The following is a 15,664-nucleotide window of genomic DNA, read 5'->3' on the forward strand; positions in this document are numbered from 1 at the left end:
TGCGGGAAATGGCAGCACCCTCGTTCTGAATGCCCGGCCCGGGAGGCTACATGCCACCTGTGCTCCACCAAGGGCCATTTTGCAATGGTCTGCAGGAAGGCCGCTCGGGGCACGCGTCCCCGCGCGACCTTGAATGGGCTCATCGCGGAGCCAACGGATCGAGCGCCGGACGGGGCGCCTCACTCGGCTTTGAAGAGCCGCTCTCCTTCTCGCGGGCCTCTGGCTACACGCCCGACCTTGGTGAGATACACCGGGCCGCCGAAACAAATGGCGCGAATGCGACCGGCCACAGCGCGACCGACCTTGACTGGCGTTCGAACGCCTACTTCAAACAAGCGACATGCTCCTGCTTTGGAAACTCCTCTCGATGTGCGGCAAACGCAGCACGTGACTCGAGCCCCATCTGACGGCGGCTCTTACGAATTACATGCACCCACTTTGGCATATGAATCTGCAGACGGCAGAGATCTTTCTCACGTGACGCGAGCGCCATTTGGCGGCGGCTCTTACGAATTACATGCACCCACTTTGGCATATGAATCTGCAGACGGCAGAGATCTTTCTCACGTGACTCGAGCGCCATCTGGCGGCTGCTCTTACGACCTACACACACCCACTCTGGCAAATGAAACTGCTGATGAGCCAACTGACTTCAATGCTCCTGCTGAGGCCCAACCTGCCGACGCTGCCCGAAGGATTGCAGCCGGCGTGGGATCCACCCGCGAGGCGCGATCTTCTCGCCCGGCCGGTACAATACCTGCCGGGTCTGCCGGCCTTGCGCAGGCCATCATTCCGCTCACGGTCGCGGGCGTTTTTGCGCAAGCTTTGATTGACACGGGGTCCACGGATAGTTTTATCGATCAGCGACTCGTGCATCAACATGGGTGGCCGGTTCTCGGGACAACCCGCGGGATCTTCATGGCCTCTCAGGGACTTCGGTTGAGCACAAAAGGGGCGTGTCGATTGAAACTTGTGATAAAGGGACGCACGTTCCCGGACGTGTATCTCATGGTATTACCTGCTTTATGCGCTGACGTTCTGTTAGGACTTGATTTCCTTAAGCGGCATGGACGTTTGGAAATAGACTTCGGTGGGCCGGACACGCTCGCTGTGTGCGCCTTCGCTCAAATGGACATGGAGCCACTCTCACTGTTCCCCAACCTGACCACTGATTGTACCCCTGTAGCCGTCAAATCGCGGCGCTACTCTCGCGCGGACGCGCATTTCATTGCGGAAGAAACGGCCCTGCTCTTAAAGGACGGTATTATAGAACACAGTAGGTCACCGTGGCGGGCCCAAGTCTTAGTGGTGCGGAGTGAGGCCCACCGCCGGCGCATGGTAATCGACTATTCGCAGACGATTAATCGTTTTACACAGCTGGATGCCTACCCCTTACCGGGGATGGACGCCCTGGTACGCCAGGTGGCCCTGTATTCCGTTTATAGCACTCTCGATCTGCGTAGTGCATATCATCAAGTCCCCATCTCTAGGGCTGATCGTGTCTTTACAGCCTTTGAATCGGGTCCACGGTTGTACCAGTTCACGAGACTTCCCTTTGGGGTAACTAACGGAGTCACTTGTTTTCAGAGGGCTATGGATGACCTCGTTGCGAAGGAGAATTTGACCGATGTCTTTGTCTATCTGGACAATCTTACGGTTTGTGGGTATGACCAGGAGCATCACGACGCTAATCTGAAACGCTTCCTCGAGGTCGCGCGGAAATATCGCCTAACCATGAATGCGGCTAAGTGTCGATACTCTCTATGCATGGTAGACCTTTTGGGGTACACCGTGACCCATGGCTCCGTCTCTCCGGATAAGGAGCGTCTGCGCCCTTTGCTCGATATGGCTCCGCCTAGCGATCGGGCTTCGCTGAAACGCGCTCTAGGGCTGTTCGCCCACTACTCAAAGTGGGTGCAAAATTTCTCCGCGAAGCTCCGCCCCTCGTGGCCTGCGACACTTTCCCCATGGGCCCGGCCGCCCTGGCGGCCTTCGAGGGCCTTAAAGTCGACATCGCTGGCGCCGCTGTCGCGACGATTGACGAGAGTGCCTCTTTCGTTTTGGAGAGTGATGCCTTGGATCATGCGATAGCGGCGACTCTCTCCCAAGGAGGCCGCCCTGTGGCTTTCTTCTCGCGGACTCTCACCTCCGCCGAGCGGAGGCATTCGTCTGTCGAAAAGGAAGCGTACGCGATCGTCGAATCAATTCGGCGATGGCGGCCGTATCTGCTTGGGCGGAGTTTCCAAATCGTCACGGACCAACAGAGTGTTGCGTTTATGTACGACACCTTACATGCTCAGCGCATTAAGAATGAGAAAATCACCCGTTGGCGTATCGAACTCGCCGACTTCTGCTACACCATCAAATACCGCCCGGGGAAGGATAACCTGGTCGCTGACGCCTTATCGAGGCCGGCCACTTGCACGGGGGTTGTAACTTTGGAGGGGCTGCGCACTTTGCACGGCACTATGTGTCATCCCGGAGTAACGCGCTTCGCGCATTTTGTGCGCGAGGGCAATCTGCCGTACTCGATTGAGGACATCCGCCGCATCTGCCGTGATTGCGCGATCTGTGCGGAACTCAAACCGCGTTTTTATAACCCTCCTATGGGGACACTCGTTAGGGCTACTAGACCGTGGGAGCGCTTGGCGATGGACTTCAAAGGGCCGCTGCCAATGTCGAGCAACTCTCGCTATCTGCTCACTATCGTCGATGAGTATTCCCGATTCCCCTTTGCTTACACGTGCGGGGATATGTCGGCTGCCACGGTTATTCGGTGCCTGCAGAATTTGTTTTCTATGTTCGGGTATCCGGCCTACGTGCATACCGATCGGGGTGCGGTGTTCCTGTCCCAGGAGGTGAGGGGCTACTTGCTCCAGCATAATGTCGCTTCGAGCTACACCACCCCGTACCGGCCCCAAGCGAATGGGCAGATCGAACGCTTTAATGGGATTATATGGAGGGCCGTCATGCTAAGCCTTCGGACCCTCGGCCGAGGCCTCGATAAATGGGCGTGGTCGCTACCTGCCGCTCTAAACTCGATCCGGGCTCTCCTATGTACTGCCACCAACCAGACTCCTCACGAACGACTGTTCCACCACCCTAGAAGCTCCGGCAGTATCCAATCTTTACCCAGCTGGCTCGCTGAACCGGGGCCCGCCTATCTCAAACGAGCGGTTCGCGCTAGCAAGTACGACCCCCTTGTTGACAAGGTGCAGGTCCTCCAGGCTAATCCCGAGCATGCTCGCGTGTTAACGGCGGATGGCCGCGAGTCTACTGTCTCCGTACGCCATCTCGCCCCATGTGGGGACGACGACAGGGATATCGACGAACCCGTCTACGAGTCTATGGACTCTACCGAAGCTTCCCCTATGGAACTACCACCGTTACTCCCGTCGTTCCCCACTCCCGTGCCCGAAGGCGCAGGGGCGCCCCCTCCGACTCCCACCTCCGGCGGCTATTCCGACGCGGGGGACTCCGGGCTTGGGGACGCCGTGCCCGGTAGATTCCGAACACGAACTGGCAGGGAAGTTCGCCGCCCCGACCGCTACAGGTGGACCGACTGACGTGGATTGACGTGACCCATTCGTTTATTGCTGATGCTTGCTTGCAACCTGCCGAGCGGCAGTATAGTTCTAACGGCGGGGAGAATGTAGTGAAATTATACCAAGGTGAACCCAGGGTGTGCTCGCTACAGAAGGGGCGTCTATAAGACCCGGGACAACCGGGGCACGCAGACACTCCAGCGGAACTCACTGTGACATAGTCCTGTAGTTTGAATGGTATGTACGCCCCTAAATGCTGCGCTGACTGTCCTCTCTGTTGGACCATTGCTATATTGAATCGACCATTGCTCATGAAATACTCTGATTTTAATGCCTGTTGCATGCATGTATTCTTACAGGATGTACTACAGATCTAAATGATATTAAACCTACCCAGAGGTCAAGTCGTGTCTGAGCTTGATTTTCACGACAGTGCCAAGAGTCCAAGCTGGAGGTGGTGGGGTGACCGTTTGGGCTGCTTTTCATGCAGGGGACAAAACTGACCTGGTTGTTCTGAATGGAAACCTGAACCAGTTCAAGTACAGGGCCATTCTGGAAGAAACATTGCTTCCATTTTGCTTGTGCAGCCTTACGAGGAAACTTTGTCTTCCAAGATGACAATGCACGGCCTCATCGTGCTCGCATGATCCAACACTTTCTTGCTGACCGTGGTGTAGAGCATATGGAGTGGCCTGCCATGTCCCCGGATATGAATCCGATAGAGAACTTTTGGGCAGAATTAACGTGTCAAATCAACCACTTGGACCAGCAGCCGACCTCTGTGCATGAATTGCAGCAGGCTATTGTCACTGCATGGCAAGCGATTCCTGTCCAAACCTTGGCAAATCTCGTGAACAGCATGCCTCAACCTGTACGTGCTCTCCTGAATGCTCCTGGGGGTTACACGAAGTACTGAACTGTAATTTGACTGTCCGTAATCCCAGTCGTAATTTAACTTTTGTTTTTGTTAAAAAAAATTTTGGCTAATGTGCAAAATAAAGAGATACTTCTGGAAAACGTACAGAGGTTTAACACAGTACTGTCCGTGAATTGAGTTCGATATCGGTTTACATCACTTCCAAGGATCAATTTATTTGTTTCGAAATGTCAAATGTGGTTTTTGTTTCTTTTAAAAGTCACATTAACAAAAACTAGAATAATTTCAACATAATTCCAATGAACTTTTGGTTCTAAGACATCTTTAATAGTAAGTTCACCCCCACAAAAAAAATATTCCATATTAAATGCCAAGTCTGTATGTCCTTCCTCAGATGTGGTGACAAAAAACGATCCAGAGGTACTGAAGCTCAAGACCCATTTGCAAATCCCAACGCAGTCACATGAATCTGTTCTATTATGGCCTAATTCAACCACCGACAGTGCTATTGAATAAGTTGACAACCAACAACAGTAACTATGCTGTGGCTGTTGCTAAAGTAGATCGGTGATAAAATAAATGGGCAAAACTTCCAGCAAAATAAATTCCGTTAAATTTGATCACAACACTGGTGCCCTGCAAATTATCAATGCCACAATCTATCCTATTACCTTCCATTTAATGAGAATTGTGGCCGCACGGCCTGTGTCAGCCATGACTGCAGAGAAATCGGACGCCTGCGATGGTATATTTCAGCATTCTCTGGCGAATTAAAATCTCTACACATTCAACTATGGGAGAAAGAATTAATACTGTAGGTGACTATCATAACCAGCAGTGCATTATTGGCGACCCCTTGTGGCGGAGAACTCGATTGACAGCCTTGCCCCTGCACCCTCAAGCTTTGATGTTTTCTTTCATATGCTGAAAAGATATTTTGCCCCATCAAATTAACTTTCGTGCTCCACAGAAGGCAGATTCAGTGCTGCCAAAGCCACCTCATTGCAAAGATTACACTGAGTGTTTTTTGTTCCCTTCCCAGTGGTCGTGAGAGCAGCAATTTGGAACTTGTTCTAGGTGCCAGGGATATCTTGACTACCATTTGCGATCAAGGCCACTGTGGGATCTTTAACGTCCACCGACCAATTCCTGCAGAAGTGACACCCAGTTTAACGTCCATCTCGGGAAAACAAATGGAAGGAAGCACCATTGTGTAGGGGATTCACCATGTTGGAGACATTTTGAACTGGCATCAGTTGCACATTTGGTCCATGCAGCAGTTTTTAGCAAATGATGTACCAATAACTGCTGGTAATTTGTTTGTGTAGCATGGCCTTAAGGTCTTATCATGCAGTTAAGAGTACAGGTGTGCATCTGCCATACCTCTGTGTCACATATAACAGAAGATGACCAGCCAGGCAGACAGCAGTCTTCCTCAGCTGTCAAGTCAGCTTGCGGATCATTGTGGGAGCATTTAAAGCAAGCCTCAGCCTGGTATCCTCCATTCAATAATATTCGCAATAGCACCTGGAGATAGGCACGAGAATGACATCCCAAAAAAGTGACACCTCTGAAAGTTGTTGATTCAAATCTCACAACAGCATGTCAACTGTCATTAGTCTCGCTTGATTCAAAATGAGCCTGATATTGACTGCCATTTGAGAGAAATGTGAGTCAATCTTAAGTGTTCTGTGATTGGTTCATAACTTTTAAGCTTTTGCATTACTCTTCAATTCATATATTTGATTCAGTAATATATCAGCCTGGGTGGTTCAAGGTGTCTTGTAAAAGAGGATCCACTGAGTTTAAACTCATTTGAGAGCAGAAACATACATAACGATGCCAAAAAGTTACCATAAGAGGACATAGATGTGATTGGGAGCCCACTTCATCATTCATGCCTGTGTCATACCTACACTTGAGTAGTTCCATCTACTGCAGGTAGTGTTAATAATTTGAAACAGGGAAATAGCCAGGGTATTATCATACAATATCTTCTTTAAAAGATACTGCAAGATTTTTAACATTTACAAACTAAATACAGCTGGAATAGCCAGCTTCACCTCCACGTGATTGGTCCGTGATGCGATGCCCCTTTCTGTCACTTCTGCAGAACAGGTGATTTTTAATTTTATTTGACTGTATTTAGGATTGACACCAGACTGTATGGCTGTGGTAGAGGACTGCTTTCTTATCTCACTGCAGGCAACTCTGAGGCCTTCAGTGATGTACAGTCTTACACCCATTAGGTTTCACTTCTTCAGCCTGATATGCCCATTGGAAGTTACCAATCTCTGGGTTGCACATACAGTAGCTCTGAGCTGCTCTTGAACCTCGTCAGGAATCACCAAAAATCGTCCGAGGCCTTCAGCACGGAAAACTGAAGGCTGCACTCTGTGGGCACGAACTAGGCCTCGCCATGCGCTCCACTCACTCCTGTCTCCATGCGAGAAGCGAACAAGCCGCGCCCGTCCACTCATCTCTGCTCGGGAAACCGCAGTTCTCGGTCCGCAGTTCCTCCTCACGATCATGATGAAGATGTTGGAACACGACCGTTCACCACCGGATCCAGCAACCGAGAGATAAAAATCGTGGCTGCTCCCAATGAACGTCCCTCGCCCAAGAGCGCACTGTATATCTCCCCGTTATTTAAGAATGTCCCTCCTCCGGAGCACCCCAACACAAGAGAAAAAGCCACGAGGAAAGCAAAAGAAGATGAAAGAGACAAAATGTCAGGACACGACTGTTCATGATGAATCTTCCTTGCGCAAGAGCACAAAATGTGAATGTTCGCTATGGGATCCAGAACGAGAAGAAGAAAATGACGTCTCTGAGGTAATGTCACGACGTCTCCGTGGTAATGTCACGACGTCTCCGTGTCCGCTCCTATCAGCGAGTTCCATCCTACCAGTCCTTGTGCCAATCAAATCCCGGACCAATCACTGCTCTTCGGGGCGTGGCTCCACGGCCCAGCTTGATTGAGGTGGTGATGTAGCGGCTGCGGCACCAGAGGTAGTGTTCGATGCCTGGTTTCCGGTTGGTTTTTACTTATAGACCGGGACCTAAACCTCATAGGGGCCTCGATTAAGGAGTTTGTTCAACACCCACTACATAAAAGGGTTGACACCATTGGTAGTTAGTATGGACCCTTTAGATCACTGCTAGGTCAGTGGTAGTCTCAAATTGTGGTTGCACTGTTTTTCTACAGGTCATTTTATAAACCGACATGTAAACGCCGGGAAAAGCAATGATATTGTTGCGGATCTCAAACGTCGGCCTTCCCCTTACCAAGGGGGGATTAATCCCCTTGTCTTTTATCTAGCCGACGCGATCCGGGGCTATGACGTTCCTTCCGGTCAGTGCTGAATAGGGTGATAGGCCGAATTATTCCTATTACCTAATTACCAGCGCCTCCCAGGAAGCAAGGAAATAACCCTGCCCGAACCACGGTTTTAGTGGACACGCCGAGCGATAGCGAGCTTTCAGCGAGATAGCGGGCTTTCAGGGATAGCGAGCTTTCCTTTCACCAATGCCGCGATTCGGGCCGTTAACAGGAACAAATCCGATTTGAGAGGTTCCTAATCGTGCCACGTTTACCCAATGGAGAAATCACTAAAATGGTCGAATCAAGAGGAAAAAGGAAGAACAATTGATTTATTAATTATTTACACAGGAAGAAGGAGAAGTACACACAGTGCAGCCTTAATAACAGTCTTAACTTATCCCTGGATACGGGCCTGCTTCACACTCAGTCACACTCTCAGACTCACTCACACGGGGTTTGTAGGTGGTCAGGCGATGGTCCAAGGAATGGCGTCCACAGCTCGCTCCGGTCCCCGACTCGCCGTGAAGAAGATGGTAGGATGAAGAGGGTTGAGCAAACCGGCGGCGTCCTCGCGTGTCGTTGACGCAGATCGGACAATTATATGGGGGGGATCGGTAAGCTGGGCTGGCGGTTACTGTGCGGCTCACGGCCACGTACGTAATAGAAATACCGGCGCTTTATATGCGCTTCCAGCAAGCCCAAAGCCAAATCCTCAATGAGTTCTTGCAATCAGTCAGTATAACAGTGCCTCTCCCAACCAGTCCTCAACAATGGAGCTTTCCCACACGAAGTCCTCGAGCCCTTGCACAATCAAAGTTCCCCAAGCGAGTCCTTTCACCAATGCCAAACGTGACAGTCTTCTCACAAAGCGCAAATGCTCTCAAGTCCTCCGGAAGGGCTTTGTGCTCGTGGTTATATAGCGCCGCCCAGCGAACCCTCTCGAATCTCCCAGCCACGTTCTCACCACGCCCCTTAGGCCATGCCCACGGAGCCCTGGTTGGTTGTTGGGGACTTACCGGCTCCGCCCTTGACGTCTGCTTGACGTGGCCACACCCCCGACCTCACACTCCGCCCCTTTTCCAGGCCTTACCTCGTGGCATTTGGCTGGTTTGAGCATCCCAATGCGAGGGGCAATAGGGCGCAGACTGGATGGTGCACAATGGGGAATGGGGCGCAGACTGGATGGTGCCCAACGAGGTCGATTGGAGGGTGGGCTGCAAAATGAACGGGGCCTACTCATTTATTTATTTTACACAACGCAGGTATCACTATTGGAAATGGCCTTATCTCACATATACTATGAAATAACTAACGTTCTCAGGTGACCTACGTGTTGCATGTGGACTAACTATGGGAGCAAAACCTTTAACGTTTATTAATCAAATATGTACACTTTCTCAGAACCGCAACAATATTAAGGGGTAGGGGAAACATAATTTGCTATTTCTTAACTTTTTAAAATCACAATGAAGTCATTTTGGTATCAATATGTGCCTAATGGAATGCTCTAACAGTCTAATGCAACTGTATAGCAACAGAATAGGTTTTGGAGGAGGTATTAACCAAAATAGGGGGGAGGGAGTGACAAATAATGCTCCTTTTTGGCATCATATTTTATATAAAATTCAAAACTTAATATTATTATTGCTTTATTATTGCTTTAATATTCCCAATTTTAAAAACAAACGCAAGCACTTCTCCTTGTGAAAATGTTGGCTTCAGTATGACCCAAACATAAGTATACGATGAACTGAGCAAGTTACAAAAGTCTTAACAAGTATGCAAATATATGCATGAATAATTAGTCAAGTGCCATGATCTGAATATTTATAGTGCAGATGAAAGAAATCATTCACCAACAAGCTTCTTTATAAAATGTTACCTAAATATGACTTTGCTAGTGCTTGTATTGCTATGGTACACTTGAAATGAGGAAGCTTTTAGCATTCACAAGAAAAGCAGCTCAAAGTATACCTTAATTGAAGACAGTACCCCATCCAGGCTGGTGAAACACAAGTTCTGACCATACATTTCTTTGGTCATATCTTGTTTTCAAAAACAATAATAATGGAGATAATTCATGAATATACATTGTATCGTAACAAGATATTCATTTCTCTAGTTTACATGTATCTGGAGTGCAGGTGTATAACACAAAATAAACCCCATAAGAAAGGTTGTGCTTAAAAATAGTACTACCTATGTTTACCGTTTAATTAGTCATCATCCTCAGACTCTGAGTCATGGAAGGATGAAAAGGGGTTGCAACATTCCTCATTTCCCATACATTTACAAGATTCAGTACAGCCCAAATCGTTAAGTTGTTAGGGTTAGGGTTAGTCTGCTCTACTACATGTCTTGCATCCACAGCGTGTTAATTCTAAAAGTCCACTTGGTGCAGGATCCCTTAGTCATTAGGACTGCTTGCAGAGAGTCATTCTGTACTTCCCAACCATGCTATTCTGGGGGTGTTAAATGTTGCATGGCATCAAGGGAATTCTTCCAGACATATGCTTGAAAGTTTGCTCGTTTAAGGTGTTGAATAAGGCTGTCATTAGTTGGAGGAACCCCTTCATTCTTTTTCTGCTTCTGGCAGAACAACCAGTACCGCACATCATCAACCTTGGTTCCAGCCTTTGTTGATGTCGTATATAAGTTACAAATGAATATAGGCAAATTATATATATTATTTCTAATCGTACTTCTGTAAAATAGTTGATAAATCAACAACAATTTTATCTAAAAAATGATACCAAAAAGGAGCATTATTTGTCACTCCCTCCCCCCTATTTTGGTTAATACCTCATCCAAAACCTATTGTGTTGCTACACAGTTGCATCAGACTGTTAGAGCATTCCATTAGGCACATATTGATACCAAAATGACTTCATTGTGATTAAAAAAAGTTAAGAAATAGTAAATTATGTTTCCCCTACCCCTTAATATCATTGCTTTTCATGGCGTTTACATGTCGGTTTATAAAATGACCTGTAGAAAAAAAGTGCTACCACAATTTGAGACGACTACCTACCTAGCTGTGATCTAGAGGGTCCATACTAACTACCTATGGTGTCAAACCTTTTATGTAGTGTGTGTTGAATGAACTCATTTTTGTCAGGTCCCTGCTCCCGGTCTATTAGTGTCATTAATTATGGTGTGTAGTGCAGTGTCATAAGGAACACAGGAAAAGATTACAGAGGCAATTACATACAGGGGATTAATTTACCCATAATCCCTCGCTAATTAACAAACCCCACCCCTCTCATGGGGACGAAGATACAAGCTTGCCCGACATACTGTCTACACACATTTTCTACTGATGATACATCGAGGTTTCTTCTTCTTCATGACAGTCGGAGCACACTACCTATGCATTCTACCTGGGCTAAGGTATTGCCTACCCCCTACAAACGTAACAATATATATAGAGATATATTAACATGTTTATTTAAATTATACAATGGACTACAAAATATAAATGTTTCATGATATTTGTTATATTATATCACCTTTATCTATCAATATTGTTGAATATTGGGCTTCTATTGCCCAATATTGGGTTGGGTTGGGAATTGGGTTGGGAATATTGGGTTGAATCCTTCCGAGGTCGGCTAATTGAGTTCCAGTTCACTGGTAATTCCCTGTTTGTAATTAAAGGCGGCAAAAAGGGTTGGCGTCAGGAAGGGCATCCGGCCGTAAAACATTGCTTCAAAAAGGGGACCAAAAAAACAACAACTACCACGGTCCCCGAAAAGGCCAACCCCCGCTTTGCGGGGAAAAATGGCCTCTAAACGGTGGTTATCAATATTGTTGAAATGAAGATCAAATAGCTGTATGTTGAAATATGTTGAAAAAGTCAAAACTTTACATGGGGTGTACTTACTTTTTCATGTGACTGTAGATATACAGTATATAGTGGCTTGCAAAATAATTCACCCCCTCACAATAATGCCACATTTAGATGAATTACAAATTATATGGAAACAATTTTTCCAAATTACCTATTTTATTCATAACTGAGGATGAATCCTCAGTCCCTGGTGTTGGGCTAGTGGCGAGGGTGCCGGCTTAGGATCCTAGGATCCTGGGTTAGAATCCCGGTCAATCGCTGAATTAACGCCAGGGGGGTTGACTCAGCCTGTCATCCTTCCGAGGTCGGCTAATTGAGTACCAGTTCACTGGTAATTCCCTGCTTGTCGTTAAAGGCGGCAAAAAGGGTTGGCGTCAGGAAGGGCATCCGGCCGTAAAACATTGCTTCAAAAAGGGGACCGAAAAACAACAACAACCACAGTTCCCGAAAAAGGCCAACCCCCGCTTGCGGGGAAAAATGGCCTCTAAAGGTGGTTTTTTTATATTTTTTATTCATAACTGAGGATATCAAACTAAACACAGTTATAATTGAAGGAGGTTCCATGTCAGGAATACAGTACCTGCAAATAACATGACCAAATCAAAATTCATTTCTTGCCATGTAGGCCAGCTTTGTGAAGGAAATGGGATATTTTTGATTGATGAACACTGACTCCCATCTCAGACATAGAGCCTTGGAGATCTTTCAAAGTCTTTGTTAGATTTACAGTGATATCCCGAACCAGTTTCCTGCTTGCCTGGCTGCTGAGTTTGGATCACGACCTGATCTGGGTAGAGTCTGGGGTGGTATGATAAGACTTCCTCTTCTTAATGATGGATTTCCCCACACCAAAATGGATGAGTGACTTTGAGATCATCTTATAACCCTCTCCTAAATGGTGTTTCTCCACCATTTTATGCCTGACTTCTTTGGAAAACTCCTTGGTCTTCATGTTTGCCGTGTTGATTGATCCAGTGAGTTGCACCTTAAAACTCTTTAGATAAGTGGGAGAGCTTAATTTTTTAATTAAACCGCTGATTATATGCAGATGAAACCTATTACACTTATTTTGTAACCTTTCAAAGAAATAATCTGCGACTGAAGTTATGTATTTCGGTTTAAGTAGGCAAAGGAGTTTAATCTCATGCAACTGAGAATCATCCGATTGTCTGTGTCAGTGCCGTGTATATTGAGAGTCTGGCCAACTGAAATACTGGCGCCATGTTGCATACCTAACTTCGCACGCTGGCACTGCGACATGTATGTCAGCTGTGGCAATCCTGTAGTTCTGTGACGAGGGAATCGATGTTATTACTGTTTGGTCGCAGATTTAATGAGGAACAACTAATTCAAGTTAAAGTGACGTGTTGTTTGTTATTGGAATAATAAAATCTGCAAGCGGCGTCATTTAATCACACGAATTGTTTGCCTGTCGCGGCACACGATTTATTGTCAGCTGCATACAGCATGAATGAATGAATGAATGAATGAATGAATATGAATGAATGAAACAGCATACTGATAAATTTTATTTCTCTTGGCATGAAATTGTAATTTGATAAAATGGAGCTTGTATACTAGTTTTCATCTATTATCTAGAAACGTAACATACAATATTCCCATAATGCTACGAAAGTACAATGTCTATTATTTTATTCATTAGCTTGGGTTCACAAATGTTGTTATAACTTGACTCGCACCATAATCAGCAATAAAAAAGTAAACAGACTCAGAGGTACATTGTTTATTTGTTATTCTTGAAGAAATCTGCCATTAAACATTATAACCTTGGTGATATATTCAGATAAAATAGATATATATATCAAATGTGTACGTGTATATACATATATCCTATTTCAATTTCTTGACAAGCGCTCGCATTGCCATACTTTTGCTGCCATGCTCTCCGGTCGTAACTTTATAATAATAATAATAATAATAATTCATTTATTTTGTATGTTGCGTTTTACGGCTGTGTGCTTGGGCTCCATATCAACCTACACCCAGACCCCCCCCCCCCTTCCCACGCCTCCTCCCCCCGGGCCCTCTCCCTTCCACACATCTCCCTGCTCTCGGATGTTGTGTGTGTGTGTGCTTCCCCTTTTCTCCCCATCTTGTCTTCCGCTCCCTCTTTTTGTGTATTTTGTTTGTCTGGTCGATTTGTTTGTGAAGTTAATGTTAGCTCTTTCACGAGCCTCGATTCAGTATACAAAAAATAATAATAATAATAATAATAATAATAGTGAGTCCTATCTATTGAAACAATCCAAATTAACTGCTTTTTTTGGCAATATAGTATTTGGAAACAGTATTATTTTCCCCCAAAAAATTACGTTTTCAAAGAACACTTTACTCAGGAAACTGACACAAACAGTGACAAATATTGCGTCATAAACAAGTATTTCCTGATATATAAGCATATATAAACAGTGCATGTTACAGGGTATATGTATAATAAGGGATTATGTATAATACCTGATTTTCAGTTATTATACATAATCCCTTCATTCAGCATAATCGCTGAATTAACGCCAGGGGGGTTGACTCAGCCTGTCATCCTTCCGAGGTCGGCAAATTGAGGACCAGTTCACTGGTAATTCCCTGTTTGTCGTAAAAGGCGACAAACAGGGTTGGCGGCAGGAAGGGCATCCGGCCGTAAAACATTGCTTCAAAAAGGGGACCAAAAAAAACAACAACAACCACGGTCCCCGAAAAGGCCAACCCCCGCTTTGCGGGGAAAAATGGCCTCTGAACGGTGGTTTTTATTTATTTATACATAATCCCTTATATATATATACCCTATACACTGCATATGTACACGAAAAATGTTACAGGGAATATGTATAATATTGTTGTGGATTTGGGAATTGTTGTGGTTTTGTATTGTTGTAAGTGTAATGAATTCTTGTAAATATCTCCGTTTTGTGTGTAAAGGTCAAAGGTCGTCCTCCTAGTTAAGCCATATACATACACGTAGCAAATCATATATCCCTCTCTTATAGTTATCTCCTTATTCTATGTAGTTTAAGGCTGTGTTTCCCAATAGTCGACTCTGCATGGCATCAAATGAAATAAGATTAGGTCCCTCCGAAGCCCCCATGGCATCTTTGAAGCACCAGTAACTTTGGGTGGGGTTAATGACATCACCATCGCAATTCGCATTGCCAACTGCATTCGCCGTCCATTACGCACGAGGTCATCTCGGAGCAGAAGGTGGGAGGAGTCATCCCAGCGCCAGGAACAAGGCGTGGCCTTGCCAACGCCTCCTCTAGGGGCGGGATCGGTGAGCCCTCGCGACCAATCAAGGCCGAGGCGAGCTCACCGATAGGCGTATCCTGGAGGCCGGCGGCTTGATCGCCCCAGGCACAATATAAGCGCACGCGCAAGCCATTTGTAAAAGAAAGAGAGACAACAAGCCATTTGTGAAAGGGAGAGAAACAGCAAGCCATTTGTGAAAGAGAGAGGGGCGTCAGAGTTGGCAGTCCACCGAAAGTGCGTAAGAGTTCAGCAGAAGATTGAGGGGGTCAAAGGAGCGAGGGAGCAGGAAGGCAGTTGCTGTAAGGAAGGTGCTTGAGTTGGTGAAGAGAGACATGCAACCTGCGGGAGTACGAGTGAGGGAGACACTGTTTCCAACCAGCCTTGCCACAACGGGCTCCAACGCGTTGCTGGGAGTATCCCGGCGGTGTGAACCAGAGGGCGGAGAGCCGGCGGCTGCTCGCTCCCGGCCCGGTCGTCCTACCATCCCACCTGAACCTTCCTCTCCTTCCAGCCATTCATCCCTATCATCATCCCCCATGTAAGTCTGATTGTTCGTCCGTCTTCTGTGTTGTCCTGGGGTTTAAGTAAGACTGTTTATAGGTAAGCTAGTATTTGCACTGTGTCTTCTTACTCCTTCTGTCTTTATTTTCTTATTCTTCCTCCTTCCTTGGTTCCTTTGATTTGTGTAAATATTAGTAATAAATCCCATTTGTATTTCCTACCTTCGTTCTTCTTCTTCATGCTAGTCCGGTCGTTTTTGTGATTTCCCTCATTGAAAACCTGTGGCGCGATTTCGGCCAACGTTCCAG

At 46.5% G+C, this 15,664-nt stretch overlaps 1 protein-coding gene across 1 annotated transcript in view; it reads right to left on the minus strand.

Moving 5' to 3' along the window:
- Window positions 1-5,372: 5,372 nt before the first annotated feature.
- Window positions 5,373-15,664, minus strand: part of LOC137413534 (uncharacterized) — a 108,698-nt gene continuing 98,406 nt past the window's right edge. The window contains exons 11-12 of the mRNA XM_078786275.1: window positions 5,806-5,949; window positions 5,373-5,495 (exon numbers count right to left, since the gene is read on the minus strand). Coding sequence (XP_078642401.1) covers window positions 5,373-5,495; window positions 5,806-5,949 — 267 coding nt within the window. The remainder of the gene's footprint in view (window positions 5,496-5,805; window positions 5,950-15,664) is intronic.

The sequence above is a fragment of the Myxine glutinosa genome, chromosome 11, assembly GCF_964187855.1.
Source record: "Myxine glutinosa chromosome 11, kmMyxGlut1.1, whole genome shotgun sequence".
Classification (NCBI taxonomy): Eukaryota; Metazoa; Chordata; class Myxini; order Myxiniformes; family Myxinidae; genus Myxine; species Myxine glutinosa.